This window comes from Pantherophis guttatus, chromosome 7, assembly GCF_059756535.1.
Source record: "Pantherophis guttatus breed Tessera chromosome 7, ASM5975653v1, whole genome shotgun sequence".
Taxonomy (NCBI): Eukaryota; Metazoa; Chordata; class Lepidosauria; order Squamata; family Colubridae; genus Pantherophis; species Pantherophis guttatus.
In genome coordinates, this window is record NC_142069.1 from 30,569,311 (window position 1) to 30,596,443 (window position 27,133).

Here is a 27,133-nt window from a genome sequence, read left to right on the forward strand (position 1 = left end):
GGGTCCAAAGTCACCCAGCTGGCTTCATGTCTTAGGGAGGACAAGAATTTGGTTTTCTGGTTTCTGTTTTGGTGCTTTAAAGTAGCACAAACTGATCCTCTGTGGTTTGTTTTAACCGTGTTTTATTGGAAAAGTCACAAGGGTTGTGTTCAAATGCTCAGTCATAAATTGTTTACATATCACTTATTATGCTAGGGCAATACCCAACAAGCCACATCTTTCCTTAAAAAAAACAGAGAACCACCCAGTCAGTGTTTCTGACCACCTAGTTCAAAACTATCTATGTTAATACTAGAACTGATGACTACAAATTATTTACTAATTTAGAGTGAGTATTGGAAGACTGTTTCTGTAGGGAAGTGCTGAAAAAATTTAAAATGAAACATATTCTCCCACTGGAATACAGGCAAAATTGACAAAATGTTAAAGACTGTTTTTCAATCTTTTAACAAAACTGGAAGCAAGAGACAGGAGATTCCTACACAGAGAAAGTTCAGGATCTTCTGCACTCCTTGGCTGCCAATACATATGAGAGGAATTGCCTATTGTGGGTTGTGTTTTCCCTGTGATGGGGGAAAAAAATCTGCCGTTTACCAGGACGAGCTCGCTATAATTTGCTCTTTCCTGCGATGTTGTCCAGACTTACAAAGACTGCAATGTCCTTGGGGGCGCTGGGAATGGTTCCACTGGGGGAAAGCGACTTGGAGATATGCTCTAACGTCACAGCAGTGGGATGGATCCTGCTTGAAAGGCGGATGACAGCAAAACCTTGGGAGCCTTGGAAGGCCCAACAATTTCCAGGATGGACATCTGGCTGTATCAAATAAGACAAACAAAAATGTGAGGTAAAAGGAATAAATCCTTGTATGTAGATTTATTTCTCTCAAGGCACAAGAATACTCTATTCAACCAAAAGAAAGAATATCACAAAACCTGGGCAGTCTTTTGATAGAAATTCACAAATTAAAATTATCACAGGCCCTTATGAAATTACCATCTTATTCAAAATAAAAACTGGAAATGTAAAAGAATTTTAGCAAAAATTCCTCTAGAAGTATGTTTGGAGCTTTGCTCCCAGCGGAATAATAAGACAACATCCAACTAAGTTTATCATTCCCTAAATGTTTTTTTTTTTGTTTTAAGCCAGGGAATTATTCTGTCTCTATCTTTATTGGGCAAAGGACCTCTTCCAACTTTCTTTAGTTTATAAATAACACATTGCAGAGAAGCTTCTTACCTTCTTGAATGAACTAGATGACAAAGTAACCATGGATATCTCATGGTGATTACAATAAATACTAGAGAAAAGAAGAAACATTCTCCTTGCTACAAAAAACTTGTCTACCCGATCATGGGGCAAAAGCCAAGTAAACCGGGTGACAAATAGGAGACATAAGCAAAATGCTCTGGAGAGTGAACAGGGAGTGAAAAAAGAGACAGCAGTTCTGTTGTTCCTTTGAAAATGAATCCATACCTGTAGAATGACTCTTGGAGACTGGGAGTGATACCACAATGGTATGCCAAAAAGGCTAAGAAGTGCAGTCTTGGTCTCATAGGTTTCTGAACACCGGGTGCTGATTACACTGGCCCCTATAATCAAAGTGCATGAATGAAGGTAAGTTGTACACAGTGCTAATCCCCAAATCATACTGTAAATGAGGAACTAGAAATCTGGTATTAGACTATTAGAACACATTTGTATACCGGTACTTCATTCTTGGGAAATTTTTTTGCAGAGAATGAACCTGGAAGTTGCCAGCTTTTGGGAAGCAATAAGCCTGAAAATGCAGCACACTTTATGGATTCATGTCGTAACGTTAGAGAAAGAGGTTACAATATGATTGTACTTATAAGTGCTGTGAAGAATATTGGAATCTTTGTACCTTTATATCTTTCTTTATAACTTTTTTCTACTTTCTTCCATTTTCTTAGCTTTTTCTTTCTCCCTTTTCATTGTCTCTGTTTTAATTTAGTTGAATAAGTTACTATTGTTCTTAAAATGTATATGTATGTATATGTACACAGACACACACAGAGCAAATAAAATGCCCCCTAAATGTTTAAATTTATAGATGAAACTGACCAAAATAATTCTAGTTTCTTGATATGAAAATTGGAAACTTATTTGTGGGGTGGTTTTTTTTTTTTTTTTTGTATAACCTACCTCCAGATTCAAGTGCATAATCAACCATTCCGATGCGATCTTCACTGTAGCGCTTCAGGGCATCATTCACAATATGATGAACTTGCTGAAATAAGACAGCAAGATTGAATACAAGAAGATTTAAAGGGATACAACCTAAAAAGGGTCATATTCTCTCAAGGAGATTTACCTGAGGGTCACATGAGAGCTGGAGTTGGAGCACACAAAGTGATGGGACACCTATTCTCTGTTCTCACTCTTCCAAGAAACAAGCTTCTTATAAACATCCTCTATTTTTATTTGTATAGAGTGTAAAGGGAACTGAAATTAAGCTGAGAAATATAAAGACAGCACATCCCTGTGCTAACAGCCAAAAATGCTTCACAAGTGTTGCCCTTCCATAAGGTGAGAGATAAAGAAAGAAGGCTATCCTTTCAACTTCATGGCTTCAAGCCTGTTCAGGATAGCAGCAAAGTTAAGTCAAAACCTTTTGATACCAAGGCAAGGGGCATATATCTCTATTTCTCCTACAGAAGCCAATAAAACTGGTGATGGAATAGCCTTCTTCATGCATCTGAGGTTAGTTTAAGAACATAGGGAAGGCTGCATAAAACATATTGTCTATCTGCAATAAATGGGATGAGTAAAGAGGTCAAGAGAAAAAGAATAGAAGGCTAACATCCTGCTCCCTGTTGCCCAAGGTGTTTGCCCAAATTCTGTAGGGTGCGTTTTCAGAATCTATTTATGACTGATAGCAGAATGCCACAAATGATAGTTGAGAGCAGGGGTGGGTTCTAAAATTTTTTACTACCGATTCTGTGGGCATGGCTTATTTTGTGGGTGTGGTTTGATGGTCATGTGACAATTCTTTAGGATTTAGCAGAGGTACTGGTTTACCAAGTTTTATAACTGCTTGCAGAGCCGTACTAGTCTACCGATTTGTTTTTGGAGCGTACTGGTCTACCACCACACTGCCTTTTACCACTGATCAGCTGTACGGCAGCCCTTTGAAGAGCTACAGCAAGAGTTTAAACAGTTTTTTGTTGCTCTGCCACCACCGAGACCATCGGAAACCACTTTCAGGCAGCTTGGCCTCAATTGCCAATCTACCACCACCGAGTGGTTTACAAGGAGCAGATGGGTTCTAGCCGATCAGTTGGGAGGCTTCTTGACTTCTCAATTTAAAGCTAAGGTGTCTTGTTTTTTTTTCTCTTCTTTGTCAAGTGAGCCCTGATTTTTTCCTTCTAGCCAATCAGCTGGGACTCGGGAGGCAGTAAATAGATTGGGGGCGGGGCCAGGCAGAGGTGGTATTTACTAGTTCTCCAAACTACTCAAAATTTCCATTACCGGTTCGCAAGAACCGGGGAGAACCGGTAGCAACCCATCACTGGTTTAGAGCCGTGGTGGTGCAATGGTTAGAATGCAGTACCGCAGTCTAATTCTGCTGATTGCTGACTGCCAGCAGTTTGCCAGTTCGATTCTCACTGGTTCTAGGTTGACTCAGCCTTCCATCCTTCCAAGATTAGTAAAATGAGGACCCAGATTGTTAGGGGCAATATGCTGACTCTGTAAACTGCTTAGAGAGGGCTGTAAAGCACTGTGAAGCAGTATATAAGTCTAAGTGCTATTGCTAAGTGCTATTAATTCTGGAACCTAGCCACTGAAATAAAAACAGTGCAATTAATGCACATGTAAATCACAGAGCAGGTCTTACAATCTAGATTTGCATATGCACAAGAACATCTCATATAAACAACATCCATTTATTCCGTAGATATTAAATGATGATTCTCTTAGATCTACTGGGAAAAACATCCTCATACCTCCTCAGTCACTCCTGTAATTCCTTCTTTATGAAGCGTGACTCCAACATTCTGCACAGACAATTCTTGGTCCTTCAAGATCTTGGCAAGGATCTTGTGTTCCAATTTGCGTAGCTGCTCCTGTAATTCTTCATGCTGGACAAAAGGTTTTCCAGTTTTATCCTCTCTAGTTTGGGACAGGAATTGGCTAAACCATGTCGGAAACTGAATTTCCACCTAAATCATTAAGAGAAGAACAAATTTGATAAACAGCTTATTCCTCCATCCTCACTCTTCATATCATGTCTGGTTTTCTATCAAATGAGACAGTCAGTGTATTACCAATTTCTGAATTATTGTGGTCTTTTAAAAAGAACAGATTTCCTTAATCTGATACCTTCTTAAATATGTTTAGTCTCATCATCTGTAGGAAATGTTGGCTGGAGATGTTGTCATGGATGGATCACTTTTTGATAATTTTTACAAAGTTATCTGCTATAACTCACGGCATGGTTAGTTAATATGATCTAAAACCCTAGCTCTAGAAAGTTTCCTAAATTTACTTGAGGAATTTCCTGCCTTTTCTGTAATACTGTTGAAGACCCGGCTGATCTACAAAACATGTAGATGGTCTGTTCAATTTATACTAGTGCTCCGAAGTGCCTTCTTCCTTCTAATAAAGTATGAGTGGCACCTTGAATCATCAGAGAGTGAAGAGAAATGGGGCAGACCTTTAGATGGCAGGACCACAAGTGAAAAACCTTTGGAACAAATTGATTTAAAAGTGGGAAACATATTGGGAAACTCACATCTTCTCGCATTTCCTTGATCTGCCCTGGAAGAGATTCCACTTGTCTTGACAATGCCTTCTGATCAGAACCTAAAGTCACAAGTTCATTTTTCAGACTTGATAAATGTTCCTCCAGTTTATCCATTTCCTTTCGGAAAGAATTCATTAGGTCTTTTTTTATGGAGCTTTGAAAGAGGAAAAAACAGAACAAATGTTGAGGTGCTACTTATAATCCAATGCAAATAAAAGGTATTTATCCACTTTTTCTCAATTGTGTTGATCAAAAGCTAGCTTAAGGGTATGAACTTTTAAATGTTTTAATCCTCAAATTATGAACAGTTATCCAAACTGTGCATTTAATCTTTAATAATAGAATCCCACACAATAAATGGAATCCTTGGACAATCTCATATCATAGCAAGGCAACATTGGAAAAACCCAATTTAAGTTTTGCTAATGAATTTTATGTCAGCTGCCCTGGGAGCTCTTGTTTATTGAACAGCAAAGCAAAAATGTTTTAAATAAATACATATAAAGGGTATCTAGCTTTTTGTGGATGGGTAATCAGTATCTTCCATAGGATATTGAACCCCAACTTCCAGGAATACTGCTTGGAGGGTTAACAACCCTGTAATTCAACAATGTACAAAGAAGCATTACCTCAAGAATGTAGATACAAAATATGAGCTATCCCCAATTTATTAAAATCATATTTGGCTGTGAACACATTCTTTTTGCGAAGAATTGGAGGACATAGTCCCCTCTTTTAAAAAAAAAATCTAAATTTCCATGTACTATTTTATTGCATATGTATTCTTACAGCACTGCTTAGTAAACATAGCACAGAAACAACAGTATCCTGCTCAGATGCGATAGAAATGTTCCTGCTTACTCTGCCTTCTTGAAATGACCTGAAGTACGGTAACTGCACAGGCAGAAAAGTTAATTCGAACCTCAATTAAAATAATCACCTAATAATCATTACCCTAAAGTAATAGTTCAGGTAGAAATGTACTGAATGTTATGAGTGCTAAAAATGCTTTTTTAGAATAACAATTCCTGCAAGGTGTAAGAACATTCCATGACTTCTTTGTTCCTTTTCACCAGAAACAGGAACATGATTTGCTCATGGCACTCGAATTACCTTTGCCACTGAGCTGTCTTCTCAAGCGTCCGGGCCTCCACCTGCTGTGAGAGAAACACCAGTCAGCATAGGCAAGATTTTGTATCAGTTATAAGCGTTCAAGTTTCTTAGAAATCTTAGGCAGATGATTAAAAGCCAAAATGAAACAAAACAAAAAAGGGTAAAAAGAAAAAGAAAGTGGGGGGAGGTATGGTTGATCTTTGAGCCAGTTTTACACCAGTTCATGTTCTTAAATTATTTGTAGGACAGCTTCCTGACATGTACACCTGTTAGATATAGGTTATCAAATATAGGTTATTGTTGCATTTGGGATCTCCAAAAGCTGGCTAAGAAAAAGAGAGCAAATGCTAGTAACCCACCCAAGTAAGACAATACTCTCTAGGGATTTCGGCTAAACTAGGAATAGACAATCTGAAGCTTTCACGCCTCAAGACTATGAACCCCATCTCCATATTGCACAGTCCCCAGAGCAACCTCCTGCTTTAATAGTTGAACATTTGCACTATATTTTCCCACCATTTTGAAGCAGAAAAAAATAAAATGAAGTTAACCTTTAAACATAGGTTGAAAAAGAAAAACACAAGTCTACCATGCTTACTAAGAAAGATAGAAAATCATCAGTCCTCCACAAGTATGTCATGAGTAGCTGACTTTGCTTCACTAAACAGACTCACTGCAGTCCTTCCAATTCCCCCAACCACCAAACTCCCCAATTATTGGGACAGCACAGAGGGACTGAATTTAAGATACCATTCATTTTGGACCTTGCCCTTAATAACAGTTGAACTATTTGTATAAATGGAAGATCCTTTTTAAGGATTAAGTCTGCTAAAATTCAGTGGTACATAGGATAAGATACATATGTCTCACATTTAAATGGGAACATTTACAAGATTGTGCCCAATAGTGTTGCCAGATGTTTCAAAAAGTTCTGAAAAACAGCTCTGAAATATTGATATAAAGGTTACATGTATGAACTTTACAGAGTAAGACAGGCTTTGTCATACCATTACATCTTGTCCACTTTATTACAAATGCTATACAAGTCCTACCTCAGAAGTCTGAGAAACTTTCTTCAGGAGATTGTCAAAATCCTTCTGCACCTGGGATCGGAAAGCATCCAATTTACTCTAAATAAAAGAGAAAAAAAGCAACACAAACATTAATGAATGGGGAAAATGCTAATTAAAAAAGTAAAAGTGTTCTTTAAATTGAAGTAGAGTTTTAAATTTTACTTGTTTCAAATTTCTTTAACATATAAAAATGAATTCAGCTCAAAGATGTAATTATAACAAGCAATCCTCTCTTCTGCTCATCTAGACTCCAACTTTTTTCACATTACTGTACATAGTTCTTATGCCAAAAAACAGCAATAGTTTGAGATACCAGGAGCCTGTATACATACAAATTTTATGAAATGGTGGCAATCTCATTCTGAGTTTTTATGAGATTTCAGGTAATATCAGTGCAATCTTAGCATTTCTTTATCTTGTGAAATTTTTGTCAAGTTTATTCAATGTTGAGGTTCTGTGAATACAAAATGTAGTGGCCCAAGTGCTCACCAATGGCAGTTGGTAGGATTAGATTATACTTACATTCTGGGCCCTGCAATAGCTCTTATTAACTTCCAAGTACACTTTCAAATGCTAGCTGTAACCTATAAAGACCCTCAAGTTACTTGCAGGACTGAATCTCTCCCCTGAAATTGGCCCAATCATTTTGATTATGCCACAAGAAACAATTAATTGTTCGCCATTTTGTGACAGTCAAGGGGGCTGAAGGCTGGAAGCATTTTTGTTGGTCAGGCCAGCCTTCCAGTATGACCTCTTGTTGGTGTCAACTCACAAAACTTTCCTGACCTGCTCCCAAGTTGCCATAGGCAGGGAGATGGAGAATCGCACCTCACAGCTGCATTGAGGAATTCGCACCTCAATCAAAACGAAACACATCCTAGCTGGCTGAAGTCAAGGCCATCTCCATGGAGACCCACAACGGCTGAAGGTAGTGACTTCTATGACCTGTGAAATTGCTTTGTTGGGGAATGTGACTGATGACACACCTTGGGGGGAGGGGGAAAACAGGGTCAGAGACAAGGCGCGAACTGAGTAAAGTTAGAGCTAGCTTCAGTTGGTCCGTGACAACATGGTATTCCTAATAAACAACTGGATTTTTCTTGAAACTTAGCTTGAGGCTCCTGCTTTTATTAGGGCATCGGTCAGAACCCTGACAGTTAGAGGTTTACTTACTGTAGGTCTGATGCTGTTCACTTTCCAAAAGTTGAAGATGGAATTCTTCCAGTGGGTATTTGAACTACCTTATCACTTAGTGGTTGCAAGTGGTTTAAGTATTTTAGGTATTTGTTGTTTTGTATTATACACCTTATATTTTATTTTATGGTAAGCTACCAAGAGTCTGTTTAGAATAGATTATGGTAGAATAGGACTGCAATGTCTGATAAGCTTCTAGTTAGGGTACATATACATATTTTGAAATTGGAGATTAACATTCTTTGAGCAATTAGTGGCTCCAGTTCACAATTATTCAAGTTTTTACAGTGCACCTTTCCTTTAGTCCCAACTGGTCTCCTTGCTCCCTGACCTGGAGATGAAGATCTATGTCTGAGCCAAGCTTCTCTCTCATGGCTGCCTCTTGCTGAGTCATCAGACCATCCAGAAGCACCAGGGTATCCTCATGTGACAGGGTGGCACCTTCTGTGTTCTTTCTTTTCTGGAATTCTAGCATAGAAGCTGCAGTTTCCAGGGTCTCAAAACGTCTTTCCAGTGCCTGGAGCCGAGACAATGTCTGTTGCTGGCCCTTTTAATCAAGAGACAATATGAAAGAAAAAAGAATGAAGTTTCATTCAGTGTTTAATAATCTCCAGAAGTGAATTATGCAGGATGTTCTGTGTGAATTGCAGCCAATGAAAAAAGTAGAAACCTGGATCACTTGTGGACTAGAGAGAAAGAAATATTTTTTTTTCTTCATTACACTGGTTTCCAGGTTGATCCAATATGTAACACAAGGACCTTGTATAATTTTCATGATTCACTTTAAATTATGGATTATTTTATATTATGTTAACATTTACGTTGAGATGTATAGAGGTATTCACAGTATTTAACATCTCTCTCTCTCTCTCTCTCTCTCTCTCTCTCTCACACACACACACACACACACACACACACACACACTCATGTGTGGCTTTTTCTGGATTGCAGTGTCTGCGCTCAGTCACTTGAGCCCTTATCATCTACATTTGGACTACTGCAATATGCTCTACATGGGGCTACTATTGAAGAGCATTTGGAAACTACAACTGGTGCAGAGTTTGATGGCGTGGGTAGTTCTTGGGCCCCTAAACTGGCTTAAGTCACATCACTGCTCTGTGAGCTGCACTGGCTGCTTATTTGCTTCTGAGTACACTTCAGGGTTTGGTTATTATCATTAAAACCCTGAATGGCACAGGACAAGGTTACTTTATGAACCATCACAGCACAATGGACCTCCCTGCTCATCCATGCTGTCAGAGGGGGCATGCTGCCGGCCCACCAACCAGGGAACTTCAGCTGGCATGGTCCAGGAGAGGTGCCTTCTCTGCTGTGGCTCCTGCCTTTGGAACATCCTGCCCCCTGGGGTGAGATCAGCTCCCACTCTCCTGACCTTCAATAAGAGCTTGAATACCAGGGAGCATCACACTGGAAATGGTTGATGAATTAAGAATCTCCCCTCCCCCCACTCATCCTGCTCTCTTCCCATCTTTAACTGTAAATTTTCTTTGGATTGTAATTCTATTTTTATTGCTTTTAGAAATATTTATATTTATGGTTTTATGGCTTTTAATGTTGTAAACTGCCCAGAGTCACTTTAATACGAGATGGGCAGTAAACAAATGTGATAACAAATCAATTAAGAGTCAAATTTCTCACCGATGTATACATATTTTTGTTTGATATTAATATCATACTGCACATTGTTATTGATTATTGAAGATGCATTAAATAGTTAACATTTGTGGAATATCCTTGTAGATCAAATCAATATTATAAATTGTAAATAGAAGATTTTGAAGCTGAGATTATATTCCTTGCCTAAGACTGTGTAGTAAATCCATGGCAAAAACAATATTCAAACTAGGGCTCTCCTAACTCATTTTTTTTAGCCATTACATACCACCTTTCAGTCTGAAAGAATCTACCAAAATAACATTAAGATGGTTTAAGTGTCTGTGCTACATTTATGACATGAAGAAATCCTGGTGATTCCTATTAAAGCACTGCCAATTCTCAGCAAATATGAGAATTTTGCAATAGGTGATATTCAACATGAATATTCTCTACAAACACCCCTCTAAATCCACATAATACACACCTCAGAAAATACAGCAGTGTCTCCCATTTCTTGGTCCTTCTTGGTGCCAGAGGGAAATAATTTCACTGTTCCCCAAGAAAACATAGAAGGTTGAAGTCCAAAGGGATAAAAATACCAGGCACCTAAAATAATTAGAAAAGTAAAATAATCAAATAATATAATCATAATCAAATTGCTGATATATGCTGGCTGGGGAATTCTGGGAGTTGAATTCCCTGCATTGAAATGTTGCCAAGGCTGAGAAACACCACTATATGGATGTAATTCTTCAAAGCATTTTTAAAAATTATATTTATATTTTTCTGGTCTTCCAAGGAAAGTGATTCTAGCCATTAGGTGTGGCTCATTAACAGTTATTATGGATATTGTCTGATCAAATGGAGCTGTGGTTGCAATTGGAAAGAAGATATAACGTAGAAGGAAGCAGCCATAGTATAGAAACCTTAAAAAAGAGATTCCTTCAATAATGTTAGCATCAACCACACTGGGAAGAAAAGCAGAATTCTGAGCCCTTTTGAGTTCAGCTTCCAGTTGTATTAGGGAAGCACCAAAGCCCTATAATTCTTAAGAAATGGGCCCGGAATTCCTCCCACAAGTATTCTCAGCTGGATCCTGAGACTCATTCCCACATGTCTGTCTCAGAGAAGAAGCCAACAATTAAAGAAGGGCTAATCTTTTAAAAGTCACTCAATAAAATGAAGATATAATAAGATCCTGACAACTGATTCCTATTATTGCAGAGTAGCATTAGTTTCAGCATTGTTAACCATATTTCTGAAGCCAAGCCAAGAATCTCTAAGTGCTTATCTGCAAGAGTGGCAAGATTTTGGACTCACTTGATTCCAGATCTGTACCAATAAACAGTTTTATCTCATTTTGTTTGGGACAAGTCACTGCTTGAGTGGAATGCTTTCCTGAGAATAAGAACAGTAAAAGGGAAGGAAAGACTTCCCATTTCTTCCTGGTCGCTGTTTTCCTAATTAAAATTTTCCAGCTGAGTTTATCTGCTCAAATGTCATGAAAGAAACCACAGATTCTCCTAACCAGAAGTTCATTTTTTTTTATAGAGGAAGTGATTTTTTTATAGAGGAAGAGAAAAAAATAGGAGTGCATTAAAAAATGTTTCCCTTCCCCCATTTTCTTCCTTCCTTTCTCAAAGGTTGCACAATGTTAGGCAAAAGTCTGCAGAAAGGATCACATGTTGAAATATAAGATCTAAAATAATACTACTTTCAGGGTGATATCATCCCATACTTTATAAGAGGTACAGACAAAAGCAAATGTGAAACTCACCATAACCAACAGAGCTCAGGAGCAAAAACAGAAGCATAAACAACATTATCTTCTTCAACACTGGATAGCTTCTGGGCCCCAAACAACAGGAGAGAGAGAACAAACTATTAATACAAGGCAAAATCAAGCATTGTAAGCAAAGCAGTTCTGCCTCATCTTGCCGATGAAAATAGAACATGTGATGTGAACTTCAATGAAATGAGATTTACACCCCAACTTCATATTATGGTATTGGCATGATGACATCATATCAAATATAAATGCTGCAGTTAATATTGGAAAGTAATCAAAATAGATAGACCTGGTTCACATATTGTACTGTGTTGTTTATTTAACCATACATATAATATACTAAGATGCAAGCCACAGATGACGAATTATAATGGCTAGGTTCATCCAACCAGCTAAGCCAATGTGTTTATGAAACTATAGTCTGCTTGTGTTTTTTTACTTAATGTGTTGGGTAGATTCAGCTATTGTAGTATGGTTTGTAAACTGCATGGAATATGGTTTAGTATTGTATGAATCCAGTCAATCATAGTTTATTGAATGGTGAAAAATATTTAGCAAAACGTGTAAGCCCAATCATCAACCACAGTAGAGTTGGGCCACTTCAAACTTTTAAGTCCCTCCCACAGCTCTTAAACATCTGCTGTTGGATTGCGCATATGATAAGCATGGTTAGATAGTTATTAAATGAAACAGGGCTGTAGCAGAAAAACATGCATACATTCTAAAATGCTGGTGAATTTGGGGATACTCCAAGCTGTGCACCTGCAGGAATTTCTTCTATTCCCCACTTTTTCAGTTACTTTTCGAGTCCACCCAGGAATCAAAGTTAGCCACATCCCTTTATATTTCTAATTCTATTCCCACTAACCGTGTTAAAATGAAGACATCCAGGAGAGAGGCTGTAGTTGTTAGACGATACCATATGGTCCCCATCCACCAGTATAACAAACCAAAGAACCGTCCTGCAAAAAAACCCAGAACAAATTTTAAAAGAGCAAAAGCTCAGCTTTCTTTTCATCTCTTCCCTTCCTCTACATTTCTATTTCTCAGAAGCTGTATTTGCACATTCAATAGCAGAAATGGTGGTTTACAAAACCCCGCAAGATATTATTAATTACACATATTGTATATATGCCCCTTGACTCCCAATGACTCGGGACAGTTTAAAAATTATTCAAAACATTAAATAAAAATTTTCCAAGTTGAATTGCATTCTTGGACAAATTAATCTCAAAGAATGAATCTGAAGAATTAGAATTTCTCCAGATACTTGGTTCTAAGCCTCTGGCTATCTCTTAATATAATTCTCTATATCCCTTCCAAATGAATATTTTCAGCATTATTTTGAAGAAGTCCATATCAGATAAATTAGTACTGAAAATGCAGCACAGAGACATAAACACAGCTATATAGCTTCCTTTGTTAACATGTGTAATAACTAATCAAATTTCTAAGAACACTTTTCCATTTACCTGGGGCTAAAAGCACCAGCCAAATAAAGGACCCTACTTTGGAGAGGACACCCTTGAACCCAAAATTGGATGTATTCTGGTCCATGGAAGAACCACCTGCAAGAAGCAGAAGATAGTTTTGTCAGCTAACAAGTCATCATTGATTTTCTTTTTCTGTCTTTCATTCTGTCTTGTCAGCCCCAGTTTAACAATGGCCCACATCCATCTTACCCTAAGCTTAACAACAGGTAAAGGTGCTGTTAAGGTAGCGATTTCCCCCACATCCCACTTCAAAGCATTGCATGCAGTTAATAGAGGGCACAGCTGATGCATACTCCATGGTGTGTAGCAAGAATGAAGGCAAATATATGTGTCCCAGGATAGCGTTGCAGGATCCAATCTGGGTCAGTCACTAGGACCAGAGATGTAGTCTTCCAAGCTTTTGGACTCATGCTGGAGCCCATCCTCAGGAAATTTCTCTCTAGCAGAAAATGTGCTTTGGTCTATTTGGTGTGTGGTATAAATCAGTGGTGGGTTTCAAAAAATTTTACTATCGGTTCTGTGGGCATGGCTTGGTGGGCGTGGCATGGCTTGGTGGGCGTGGCAGGGAAGGATACTGAAAAATCTCCATTCCCACTCCACTCCAGGGGAAGGTTACTGCAAAATCCCCATTTCCTCCCAATCAGCTGTGACTTGGGAGGCAGAGAATAGATGGGGGTGGGGCCAGTCTACCGGTTCTCCGAACTACTAAAAATTTCCGCTACCGGTTCTCCAGAACTGGTCAGAACCTGCTGAAACCCACCTCTGGTATAAATATAAATATATACTGCTCAAAAAATAAAGAGAACACAAGGAGAAGACATTCGAGATCTGAATGAACGAAATAGCCTTATTAAATACTTTATTCTTTACATACAGTAGTTTATACACTGCTCAAACAACTAAAGGGAACACAAAACTACTGTATGTAATGAACAAAGTATTTAATAAGGCTATTTCATTCATTCAGATCTCGGATGTCTTCTGCTTGTGTTCCCTTTATTTTTTTGAGCAGTGTATATAGGCACCATATAAATACCACACACCGAATAGACCAAAGCACATTTTCTGCTAGAGAGAAGTTCCCTGAGGATGGGCTCCAGCATGAGTCTGAAAGCTCAGAAGACTAAATCTCTGGTTCTGGTGACTGATCCAGATTGGATCCTGTGGCAAGAATCTTGTAACCCAGGAATTGGCCAAATTGGATCCAGTAGTTTCCTCCAGTTACTTTATCCAGGGGCGAAATGTAAAATTTGTTACTACTGGTTCTGTGGCTGTGGCTTGGTGGTGGTGGTGGTAATATGACTGGGTGGGCGTGGCCAACTTTTTTTTTTTTTTAACTTTTCAAAGCATTTTTTCTAATGCTTTGAAAAGCCTCTGCCGATCAGGCAACTCAGCTGGGATCATCAGAGAGGCTTTTTAAAAAATACTTTCTGCCGATCAGGCAACTCAGCTGGGATCGTCAGAGAGGCTTTTTAAAAAATACCTCTCTGCCAATCAGGCAACTCAGTTGGGATCGTCCGAGACTTTTCAAAGCATTTTTTTTTACCATCTCTTCGGCCAAGAGGTTACAGAAAAAAATGCTTTGAAAAGCCTCTGATGATCCCAGCTGAGCCGCGCGATCATCAGAGGCTTTTTTTTAATTTTTAAAAGCATTTTTTCATCGGAAGAGGTTGTAGAAAAAATGTTTTTAAAAGTAAAAAAAAAAAAAAAAACCCTGTGATAATCGTGCGGCTCAGCTGGGCATTGGGGGGTGGGGGGCCCGCAGGGATTTTTGCTACCGGTTCTCTGAACCACCCGCCGCCATCACTACCGGATCAGGTGATCCGGTCCGAACCGGGAGCATTTCACCCCTGACTTTATCTATCTAAAGCAGAAATAAAATATTAACAGCTGTACTGTTTTGATGGCTGAGTTTGTCTGATTTATGAAAGCAGGTTGCAACCATAGTTGTTAATCTTTCCTCTGTATAAATTAAACTCATCATCTGCCAACTGTATGGAGATGGTAACTATTAATACTGTCTCTGCATTACCAATCTGCAGATCAATTTTGCACCAGGTGTTTTTTTAAAAAACTGAAAAATATAACATCCTTATTTTTTTTTTAAAAAGTAACAGACAAGCAACTTCCTCTGTGATGAGTGGAATAACAAGGACTTGTGGTGGAACCAGAAATCAGGTTTTAAGTATGCACAGCCTTGAGGGAAACTTCAATATGTGCAGTTCAAGGAGTTCATCAGGCCTTTTGTTAACTGATGGCTTACTTTAGTTTACCAAGCCAACCAGTTTTGGCTGTAAATGATGTTAACAAATTCTATCCCCAATGTTTTTCCTTTAGGAGGCCCATCTGATTGCTTCCCAATACCTGTATAGTCATCCTCAGAGGAATAACCAGATGAAGAACCATAGGTGTCATATGTCTTCCTGTCTCCTAATCCATTGATTTTCTTATTGGACTCGATGCCCCCTATACCTGTTCTTCTTCTCGGTGAAAGATCCTCACCTGACCAGATTACAAAATTTATTTTAAAAATAAACTCAATCTTTTTTTTATACATTTCCTACTAAAAGCTTGTGTGAAACTAGATACCATCAACTTTAGACAAGCTCAAATGAAGCACACCACTTAGTGAAAATTGCAGGAGAGTTTAAAGATTATCTCCCTTGTGCCTTGAATATTTTTTTTTTAATTCTATCCTCCCCTTCATGTCCATGTTTAATAATTGTTGTTGATGATGCAGGTGATGGATTACGTCACCATCAAGATGTACAACATTTTATATTAATTGATTAGATGTTTGAGAATTCCACCAACCACCTTCCCTTGAATAGTCTTTCTTTTGCTTCAAAGGCCACATTTTGCTGGATTTTCAGCACAAGTCCTGACCTAATTCTCCCTCAGTCATCTTTAATACTGTCTTGCATTCAAAACCCCACCGACTAATCCAGAGAAGACCATGCATGGCCTTTCAGGTATTGCTGTACTTTAACTTTCATCAGCCAGAATAATATTCCAAAATCATTTGGCTGATATCCATTGCACCAGTTGAAAAATGATACAATGTCAAAAATATATTGACAGCATACAAGAAATAAAGATTGAATGAACTCTCTGAAGCATTCTGTATAAATAGTGTAAGTCACAAGAAAGGACCCTGAGAGATCTTAAAGGCCAACAAATTTACTCCAAATGTTGTCTTCCAAGAGCATCAAATTGGAAATAGGTTCAAGCCCCATGTAGACTAGATGATGCAGAAGAATATTCTAACTTGGGTATGAATTATGCTAACTACAGACCAGAGTTAATTGAAAGATTAGATAACAGGTGAAAAACAATTGGGGATTTGTACAATGACTATGCAGAGCCAATAAGAATGAAAAGCTTATGTGGTCCTACAGATGTTGCAGATGCCAATTCTCATCAGCCCCAACTGGAATTGCTAGTCCAGTTCAAAAACATCTGAAGGGCTATGAGTTCCCAATTTGTTGCTTTGCAGCTTATTTCTCCCAAGCAAGTGCCCTCCATATATTTTAGAACATGCAAGCTACAGAACATTTCAGAGAAATACTTACTCCAATAAGAACTGCTTTCCAATGGCTCATCAAAGGCCGCATTAGTTTTAAGAGAAAATCCTCTGTCATCAGTTAGATAAGACTCATTAATGACAGACTCACTGTAGTAGGAGGTAGTATGGGGAGCAGAATTGAGTCCTAGGCTAGGTGTAGGAGAGAGACGTTTTACACTGCTTGGTTTCCTTTTCAGGGTTCGACTGCAGGAGAAGAAACCAGAAATGGCATATTGATAAGTTAGATGGTTAGATGAAGAACATGAAACTGCATATGCATTTGTACATATGCATAAATGCTGTTATTTATAAATAGCACTAGTAAACTCCTATCACTTTATAGAATCCACATCCCTAAGGATAGAATTGAATGGGAAAGAGATAAGAAGAGGGAAAAACAATCTTTTCCTAAGGATATTGCAAATTGGAACTTGATCACTCTAAATAAGTGGCAAAAATGTCTTTGGTACAAGGTTCAAATAAAGCTGGGATTTCTGGAAGTTGTCGTCCCATTGCATGTGGATGAGGCTGGATTGGAAAAGGTTACAGTGATGTAACAACTGCATCTTTCTTTACCTAATGAGTTCTAACATAATTTCCTTTTAGTCTGCTTTGTATTTTGTCTTGTTTAATTACAAAGCTGTAGTACTGTCTGTCAGTTCACCTGAACTGCATATTGGGAAGGGTTGATGTTTCCGCATAGTCACATGCAACTTCATTTATGGAACAGAACAATTGTAATAGGTTGGGCAAATGAGGCCATTTCCCTGTCCACCAACACTTTATAGCAAATTTCCCAGCTGGGTCCCTCCAAATATGTTGAGACCAAAATTCCCAATAAGCATGACCAGGAGCGATGCTGATCCAATTCATCCAGAAGACACACTACTCTATATAATAGCTAGGAGCTCAAAAAATAGCCCGTGAGGTGTTTATGACACATTGAATGCAAGAGGAAACTAGAACTATCCAGAAACTTTGCTTCACAGAGAATTAAAAGAAACATGCAGATTGCTCCAGTGTAAGTCCTTGAGTGGAGGCAGAACACAAGGATATAAGTTGTTGGGCCTCCTTATTTCTGGCCGTGAATGCAGGGTTGCCTGTTAGGATAGCAACCAAAGCCTTCACTCAACTCATACACCAAAAATACTATACAGTATTTCTTTCTAGGAATGCATCTTTAATGATTTCACATTCCATAAATAGTAGTATACCTGTTTTGTGGTTATCTTGTTTCTTTATCAATTGTAAAGCCATTATTTTGTATTTGGGGCTTTCTGCTATGTAGCTCCATACTCAGTATTTGAACAACATTCTACATAAGATTTATGTAATGTTGCAGCTTCTGCTCTTTGCAATGACTCATTGTAACCTGCTAGCTTTGGAATTAATAAAACAATCCTTTGGATGCTCTCCAAACATTGGCACTTTTGGGGTGAATTTTCTACCACACTCCAAGGAAAGAATAAAATAGCACAAGCAGCTTTTTCTGAGTATAACATTTTTCTTTAAAGTTCATGGGTATGGAGGAAGTGGGAGAAATACAGACAGATGGTAACATCCTTTTTATCCACCCACACTTCTTTAACCAAGTGGAGGCAATGCACCAACAGAGATATCCACCTGTAAGGATTGCAGCAGTGTGTAGGAAGTGATGTTATTATACTGGGCAAAGTCAAAATCTTTGATCCCTCTTCTCATTTTTTGAGGGGAGAGTGTTATATTTTTTTTAAATGATGCACTAGGTTTCCTAGAGCCCCTTTTTAACATCATTCTCCTTGAGGCCTCTCTCCCAAAAACTGCAGCTCACAATTTTTTCAGGGCTATTCTGAAGAGTAATGGGGCTGCAAAAATGGGCTATGAAGGGTGACATGAGGTTCACAGATGGCTTATTTTTTAGTTTCTCCTACGAAGCAATTACAATTCCCAACTGATTGGGGGGGGGCTTTCCCCACCATATATCATTATGGCTACTTGTAAGAAAAGCAAGTATTTGTGCATTTTTGTACTAAAACTAGCTCTCTGAGACAAAGAATTATGCATCCAAATTTGGCTTCTCCCTATGTCACCAACTCTCTTCTGTGCCTCTATCTACAGCTCCATTTATACAACTGAACATGTATTTATGGTTTTCCTTTGTCATTAGTTGTTCCCAGCAAGAACATTCAAGATTATGATAAAGAAATTGCCTGCACCCTCTACAGATAACATAACATTTTCATGAGAAAATATTTATTTTTCTCCATTTACAATTCCCATTGCTATTTCAAATGGAACATAGTGGCATGAACATCGGCAATACTGTATAATAATCATTTCTTATGATATTAGCAATGATGACTAATTTAATTCCCCTGCTGTAGCACTTACAATGTTTATCTATTTATTTTTCCTTTCTCTTTTTAAAGAATCAAAGTATCTAATGGGAATGGGAGCTTTCCAGGTGCTCTAATGTAGCCTTCCCTATTCTGGTTACTCGAGGAGTGCTGAGCTACAACTCCCACAATTTCAGTCAGACAACTAGATAGAATTATATGGAAATTAAGGAATGGTAATCCAACCACATCGGAAAAAACTGATTTAAAAAAACAAACTTGCTGATTAAAACCAATTACACACCGGCTATTTGTGTATTACAGCTACTGTACTGAAATGGGCTATGAAGTTCCAGATGTAAAAAAAATATATCTTGAAAACTCTTAAAATACCCATTATTTGTAAATGTAAAAGGGATAAAGCAAATTAAGAAGTTGTTTAGTGCAATCTTTAATGATGCACTTTGTTCTATTTAGAGCCAGTTTCATCCTTGCTGCTACTTCACAATCTGATCATACCAGCTACTATTAACACAAGACAAATCTTCAATATACAGGAAAATCTCTTTATAAAAAGTGAGACAGAATTGTATATAAACAAAAACCAAAGCCTGTTAAAATTAAAGTTTGTGAATTCAATCTGAGCTTAGTTGAGTTCTATTAAAAAATAAAGACAACTATGAATATACTACAGTTCAAAATACCTCATCCTATTTCTACTTCATGCCACAGACCCTTCTCTATTCTACTGCCTTTTAAATATTTTGAATTATAATTCTAATAATCATGGGAATAGAATCTGACATTGATAATGGATAATAAGTTGGGAATGACTGGGGTAAACGATCAGATTCAACCTGAAAGTATGGAAAACAGCAATAATGAACTAATTTTACCATTCAAAAGACGTAGAAACCCTATAACTCATACATAGCATACGTGGGGATGTCTCCCTCTTCCTTCCTTCCAACTTACCTGCTTGGATTCTCTATAAACAGGGGCTGAGGCCCACTTAGCAGAGAACTTCGTCCACTGATCTTACTGTTGCCAGTATCCTCACTTTGATAACTCCGAAAAGTCCCACCAATGCGTTGGCTTCGTCGAGACATGACCAAATAAAAGCTGTCTCCACACTTGTGTCAAGGTTCTTAAGAGGAAGCAGCACAAAAAAGAAAACATCAGGACTTACATCAGATATAAGTATTATGAAGATACTTTATGATTGAACAGTTTTACTGAATCCCGAAGAAAAGTTCACAAACGTTAGCATTTTTTCTCCTATTGACCAAGCCAATTCCTCTATTACTGCTACCTAAATGAAATAGGTACTGGAATCTTGCTGTTGCTCATATTCCACTTTCCTGATCTTCAGAATCCTTTGCAAAACTCACTTCCAAGAATCCCAGTTAACGTGTTCCATAGTGTACCATTGTTCTAATGTATACTGCTCTTAGCCAGGGAAGTTCTCTTTATCTGAAGTAAATAATCTATATACTACTAAAACTCTCACTGTCATGGCATTTATCTAGACAAATTGGTGGATTATAGGGCAACAATTTTTGAGCCAAGTTACTGAAATAGCCTAACTTTACAGAAAGTGTCCAAATCCTTGACCTATGTGTCTTGAGTTGATGAAATATGGAAAACTATGGCTGATCCAGTGCTGCTGGCTGCTGTTGAGCTATGGTCATATGACTTTCATTTTCAACATTCTGTGAGTTTCCCAGCCAGTCTTGCAATCCCTCATTCCTTTCCCCACCCAGCAGCAGCCATTTACCTGTGGAAAGGAAAGGGAAAATACATCCTTCCTGGCACATGTCACTGTCCTGTGGGCTCAACCTGTGCCGCCCCCCCCCCCATGTCTTCTTCAAATGCACCAGCCCGTGTGTTCCCAGATCCATGCAGCATCTCTTGGGCACCTCAGAGCTTCCACTCCCACTGCTTTTTGCCCACCTGTAGTCATTCTGTTTCTCTGTCTAGGTAAGGAAATCCCTCTGAAACAATGACCCAGCAGGGCATGGATTGTCTAGTAGTTACTAAGTCTAAGTTACTAAATACCACTTCAGACTATACAAATCATTTGAAAGAAATAATTTGAAAGAAATCCTTTAAAAAATGTGATAGAGCCAATGAAGTAACTCTTTTTGAAATATCAAAGCAGGCACATCTTTGTAAGACCTGAGTGACTACTTAAAACGTTGTCTCAGTCATCTGCATATGCTAAGATCCTGATAGATGTAGACAAATACATTTGGTAAATAAACAACAGTAACAACAGAAACAAAAATAATGTCAAACTACTTCAGTATTGTCGCTAACAAACCAGCATGACTGTATTTGTGTACATTTATCAGGATCTCAGCTTGATTTGAGGATTTATTTTTCTTCATTTCTTTTTGCTATCAAAAGCAAAAAGACTAATACCTAATGCTCTTGCATTGAACTACATTGCAGGGTCACATTCCAACTGCCACTGGCATGTGAGCTCAATTTCTGGCCCGCTGACAGATTCATGAGATACTCCCATCAGTGCATCATGAACCAAATGCATCTTGGCTGGAAACAGTAGAGCTTTTGGGCAAGGCAAAATAGAGTTCATATTCCAGCCAAGACAAGGCTGATCTGGAACTGCGTCAAGTCCCACCCCCAGCAGCAACAGCAACAACTATATTTATACAGCATCAGTCACCCTGCAGATTTGCCTGCTGAGATGGGAAAAAAACCAAATAGCAAAATCAAGATCTGACCTTGTGCCTATCCTTCACTTAACTCAGTTAAGAAAAACCTCCCTCTCTGCTCATTGCCACAAGCAAATCAAGTCAGAAGTCTGCTCGCTAGCAATTGTTTATCAACATTTACATCATTAATCTTCTAATTATATTTCTATCATGCCTCAGCCTGTATTTCTACTCTTACACCACAACTGTTCTCCTGGGAAATGTTTCCAATGTTCAGCAAGTCAAATGACATGCATGTACATGAGGGTTTCCCTTGCTTAGTCATAAGCTATGCTGCTGCCATTCTCCACACCCCCTCCTGTTCTTCGTTATTCCCAACACGCTACCTGGATTGGAAAACTCCAGACCAGTTTCTCACGACATCTTGGAGATGTGTGGATTTGAACTGGGAAATTCTGGGAGTTAAAAATCCACATGTCTTCAAGTTGCTAAGTGTGAGAAACATTGCTCTGGACCATCACTATATCAAAGCAAAAGGCTCTTGCGTTATCCCTCTCTGCTACACTAGTGGTGGTCAGGATTTTATAGCCCAAATTTAGTAGCTAGTTGCTAGTAGCTGTAATTGTTGTTATAGCACATATTCCTTCTCATAATTTTATCCCCACCTGCACACACAAATATGTAGGAAGCAAAGAACAAAATCAAAGAAAATTTGTACCAAATTCCCAAGAGTAAAAGAAAATACAAATGCCTCCTTTCATCTCAATTAGGCAGCTCAGCTCAAATCAAGTCTGTTACCCCCGGAGACAAGCTGGCCTCCTTTCCTTCACATCTTTCAGACCTGTTCTTCTCCCCATCTCCCCTTAACTTTTATGCTTCAATCTCTGAGAAAGAAAATCACTGAGACCCTATGGAGCAAAAATTGCCCTATTGCAGGGTCAATTTGCTAAAATAGAGCATTTTAAAGAAGACAAATTAGAGAGAAAGTGTAGTATAGTCTACAGAAATTCAGATTGCATTTTGATTCTGTCTTGTATTCATTCACAAGGTGGTGTTCAAGCTGCTCCCACTTTCAAATTTGAAACCCCTCCCCTCATATGGGAATAACAGTTGTCATCTCTTTTAGTCCTTGAGCTGCACCATGTGCATTTTTTGTTCTAAAGAAAACAGGTTATGTGGTTCAGAAATGCTGAGTTAAGATTGTAGAAACCAGAAATGATTCAATATCAATATTTCACTGAGAGTACCTCATTGGGCTCTTGAGCTGAAAATCAGTGGGGCAAAAGTGATACACAATATGTCACCACTAATCTCCTGGGAGTTTCAGGAATCCCACATTTACTTTCAGTGGTTTGAAACAGTTCACAGGATTATATTTCCCTGAAAACAAAGTAATTCTTTCCCTCGCAACAATAATCCCGCAAAATAGGTTAGACTGACTCGTAAATGAGCCAAGATCACATAAGAGGAATTGGAATCTAGGTCTCTCCAGGGTAGGATTTCCAAATTAGGAGGCGTGATTTCCCCTCCTTCTCTTTATAAATTAAACATGCCTAGAACTGTTAATTTAACCCCATCGTCCCTCGCTACTTCAAACCTTCATCTTTAACCGCCACTTCTCAATGTATCAATATTGAGGCGGCCGCAAAACTGTCAAACCGTTTCCGTTGTTTCCGTTACAGCAGCTCGAGCCTTCGGCCGCTTCTCCTCCATCCACGCGGCTGCCTCGCACTTTTCAACAGCAACCACGGTCGTGGCACAACTTGCAAATCCACGCACGGAAACTTAGATCAGGACAAATCTCCGGTGCGCGTATCTGTTTCACTCGCCCACCCGCCCACCGCCCTCCTTTCCCCGCTCGCTCCTCTTGCTCTCCGCCGAAAACTTCCAAGGTGCATCTTCCTCTCCGCTCTTTTAAGGACGGCAACAAACAAACGCAGCGCCCGCTTGCCGGAAGGAAGCGAAAGCAGCGGAGCCTGGCTTTTGAAAAAAAATAAAATAAGCAGCCGCGCTTCCAAAAAGGTAGAAGAAAGGCAGCCGCAATCTTCGAAGACGCCACAAGAAAAGCGAGCGGTAGGGAAGACGGAGCGCAACAAAACGTGGGGCAAGCTCCATCATCCCCAGCCAAAATGGAAATCCCTGGCAGATAGGACCTGTAATCCCTACCCACAATCTGGAAGGGGACCGGATTGGAAATGGCTCACACCGCCTGGGATGTTTTGAAAGTGGGAGACAGCTCGGGCACCGCAAGAGCGGACGGGAGGCTTGGGGGAAGAAGCCACAGAGCTACAGCACAGAGAGAGGAAGGGGGGGGGGGGGAAAGCCAAGGAAGAAATACTCTCCCTTTACTCTTTTGTCTTTTTCTCTCCTTTAAGCGCACGGAGTTACCTTTCGCAACGGCTTCGGAAGAGAGGCGCACAAAAGAACTCCAAACAAAAACACGAGCAGCCCCCCCCCACCCCCAATTCGAAGAGGTTCGGGATTTTCTCCTCAGCAGCCGAAGTTAGCCGGGCTTTCTAAGCGATTTGATGAATCCCAGGAAATTGCCGTTGCCAGCTCGATCCGCTCGGCAGGCGCCCCGCGCGCCAACAATAGAGCCTGACGGGTGTCTCTCGCCTTCTTCTCCAGTGCCTGCGTGCGCCTGTCAAACCTCACAAGCATGAGCTTATTGGCAGGGGCTGCACCTGACCCGGGCTGTCAGTCTCCTGCGACGCCCTGTGCCTATTGGTTGGTTTGAACAAGAAGCGCCCTCAGTTGGTCGCCTTTCCTTTCTCCCTCCCCGCCCCTCCCGTTCGTTTTGTGGATTCAGTGGCCGGATTGCGCAAGAAGAAAAAGCTCCGGGGCGGGATAAACTGCAGCAGGGCTGGCTCCGCCCCCCGGTTAGGCGTGGCATAGAATAGGATGGAAGGTCGGAAGGCGGGGCGTTCGTTCCCGCTTTGGGAACAGTTCCCGGGCCTCGGGTGGGGGGTGTTGTTGAGTACGCGGGGGGAGCGTCCGATAGAGGGTGTTCCTCGTTAGTTTCAAGCATTGCAGGAACGTGTTGAGATAATTGTGTGTGTGTGTGTGTGTGTGTGTGTGTGAGAGAGAGAGAGTGAGTGAGAGTGAGAGAGAGAGAAGGAATGAGTGAGTGAATTCTCGCCCCGTACATGAGCCAGCTTAAAAGTTTTCCATACCTGAAGCGTTTTCCTTCTTGCCCACAAACATCTCGTGGTTTCCTGTCTTTTTTACTGCGGTGTGACGATGGAATGTGCCCAGTTCTTTAGGCATGCCTTCTCCCCACCGAGTACTGCCCTCCATGGCTATTTAGGCTTGGGCTGGAGTGACACTCTGAGTGACACTTATGATACTGAGTGACACTTGTGCTTAGCTTTGCTAAGAGGCAGCAGTGGGGAACCTCCCTCCTGCATCATCTGGTTTCGCCTTAACTCCTGTCACCTTTTAGCTAAGCAACATTGTGGGTAGCTAAAACTATTAGCTGTAATCATTTCGCCTAAATTCATCCCACTTAAGGAGAGATGGATTCCCCATCTGCGGTCGGTACTTTTGTGACAACAAAATTGGGAAATCAGCCAATCCCTTTCCCTTAGGGAACCCACAATAAGTATGTAAGAACAGCATCATTCAGCAGGTGTATCGCTCTGACAGAATAGGGATCATTGGTGATCCCTATTTTATGTTTAGCATATTTTATGTCAACATATTTTTTTGTAAACTTAAGAACTAATAGATAATACTTTAAAGATCCTAATGCTAAGCAGCAAAAATAGTTGCATGGAAATATAAGCTATGCAGTGAAAGCTTTAATACTAGTCTTTGAGCCTGTCATTATTTGTTATGATCTGGCAGCTTCCATCTGGATACATGATGTTTTCATCTTGTTCCCAGCACAAATTCTAAGTCATCTTAAAAATAAATGTAGATGTTTTCCTCTGAAGTTGAAAACTCTCTAATCACAGCTTCATGATATATAAAATCCATAATAGTGTATTTCCTATTATCTTGAAAGTGCATAGAGATTACATCAGAGCAGAGGCAAGAGGAACAAGCAGTGAAATGTATATCATATTGTCATGCTGCAAATGTGCTGTTTTCATCAGATGTCAGCACAAGTAGCAAGGGTGGGATTTGGGTCATAAAGTCATTGCTGCCGTTTCTGTACATTGCTAGTTGGGTACGTTCTGGATGGATTGAGCATGTTCTCTCCCATCTAATCACTAGTCAGCCTTCACTGCACTTTCTCTTTTTTGTAGTTTGCTTTCTCCGTTTACATTTTGTTTTCTGAGTTATAACCTTCTTCCCTATTCATCTTCTCCAGATTTTCAACAAAGTAGGGGAGAAAAAAGCAGACCTCCCTTATTTTATTGGAGCCAGAAGAAGAGCATCAGTACAATTCCATATTATCAGAAAAAGTGTCAGTGGGTCTGTTTATCTTAGATGCAGGTGACCCCACAATAACAGAGGTTGAAAGGGACTTCTATCTTGTGTTTTCCAATTTCTTGTATTTATTAGTTTCAGTTACTGTTTGATACCTTTTATGAAATAAGGGAGGTGATTGTCCAGCAGCTACTCAGTTTCAGCTCTGCTCTTTGTTGCCCAATTACAACAGGCTCTACTTCCTTCTCCTTGGCCCTAAGTGGTGACTGCCAAGATTCTAAGAAGAGAGATTAACTCTGGGTGGATTACAAGAAGTTATAATTTACAACTAATGCTTGTAACAACTCCATGTTCACACATTAAAACGGGCTCAATGTGTCCAGATTAAAAAGGGTAAAGCATATGCTAGCAAGCATATGCTACCAAGTTAACTCAGTAAAAATTACAAATCAGCTAGGTGGTTCATTAATCCCACTTTGGTTAATCTCAAGAAACTAAACAGGTTTTGACTTGGTAGAAATTGGATGGGAGACTAGCAGGCAATCTATACCTGTTGATTAGGCATATAATCTCTGTGCTTTTCTACCGATACTCACACACTATTTCAAGTTTATAAAACCTGCTTTTTCATTTCAGTTTTCCCTCTAAAAAGTATATGAGCTTTAGTGCAAAGTCTGAGCTAATGAATCAAATTAAGTATTCCTTGTAAAGGTGACAGAGAGAAAAACTGTCATTATGATCATAATCCTTACCAATTTATAAATGTATAATAGTTAAAACATGTCTAATACAACCAGGATTTAGTTAGGTGACTGTGCATCCTGGACTTCTTGGTCTTATCATTTTCACAGGGAAAACTTAAACTACAGTATCAAGGACCAAGTTTTATAATTCCTTAGAAATTATAATTTCTTATGGTATTGGTTATGGTATACATTTTTATGGAATGAAATTCTTTGCATCTGACGACTTTAGTCTGTGAAATGTTTTTCTACAACAAACAAGTTAGTTTGTTAAGGTCTTTAATTCTTAATTGCATAAGACTAACAGCTATATCCATACCAATGTATTTGTGCACAATAAATATACATCAAATCAGAGATTTGTCCATTTTTGGCTTTTTCCAGATATGCTACCAATTGGCCTCAATAGGCCA

General features: G+C 39.3%; 1 protein-coding gene and 1 long non-coding RNA gene across 4 annotated transcripts in view; one reads left to right on the forward strand and one right to left on the reverse strand.

Moving 5' to 3' along the window:
- Nucleotides 1-24,404, reverse strand: part of SUN2 (Sad1 and UNC84 domain containing 2) — a 31,329-nt gene extending 6,925 nt beyond the window's left edge. Inside the window, exons 1-16 of one of the 3 annotated variants that reach the window (XM_060694559.2) lie at nucleotides 23,992-24,404; nucleotides 19,901-20,072; nucleotides 16,618-16,814; nucleotides 15,410-15,547; nucleotides 13,025-13,120; nucleotides 12,421-12,514; nucleotides 11,541-11,611; nucleotides 10,248-10,369; nucleotides 8,478-8,693; nucleotides 6,932-7,009; nucleotides 5,880-5,923; nucleotides 4,755-4,920; nucleotides 3,967-4,182; nucleotides 2,165-2,249; nucleotides 1,475-1,590; nucleotides 647-814 (exon numbers count right to left, since the gene is read on the reverse strand). In XM_060694559.2, the coding sequence (XP_060550542.2) occupies nucleotides 647-814; nucleotides 1,475-1,590; nucleotides 2,165-2,249; nucleotides 3,967-4,182; nucleotides 4,755-4,920; nucleotides 5,880-5,923; nucleotides 6,932-7,009; nucleotides 8,478-8,693; nucleotides 10,248-10,369; nucleotides 11,541-11,611; nucleotides 12,421-12,514; nucleotides 13,025-13,120; nucleotides 15,410-15,547; nucleotides 16,618-16,814; nucleotides 19,901-20,034 (1,941 nt within the window). In that variant the 5' untranslated portion in view covers nucleotides 20,035-20,072; nucleotides 23,992-24,404. Of the gene's footprint in view, nucleotides 1-646; nucleotides 815-1,474; nucleotides 1,591-2,164; nucleotides 2,250-3,966; nucleotides 4,183-4,754; nucleotides 4,921-5,879; nucleotides 5,924-6,931; nucleotides 7,010-8,477; nucleotides 8,694-10,247; nucleotides 10,370-11,540; nucleotides 11,612-12,420; nucleotides 12,515-13,024; nucleotides 13,121-15,409; nucleotides 15,548-16,617; nucleotides 16,815-19,900; nucleotides 20,073-23,262; nucleotides 23,344-23,991 lie in introns of those variants that run through there. The other 2 variants (XM_060694562.2, XM_060694560.2) reach the window with 2 other exon arrangements.
- Nucleotides 23,264-27,075, forward strand: LOC132712581 (uncharacterized). The gene is made up of 2 exons (XR_009623213.2): nucleotides 23,264-23,676; nucleotides 23,979-27,075. It is a non-coding gene; the product is annotated as an uncharacterized LOC132712581 (long non-coding RNA).
- The last annotated feature ends 58 nt before the right edge of the window (nucleotides 27,076-27,133 follow it).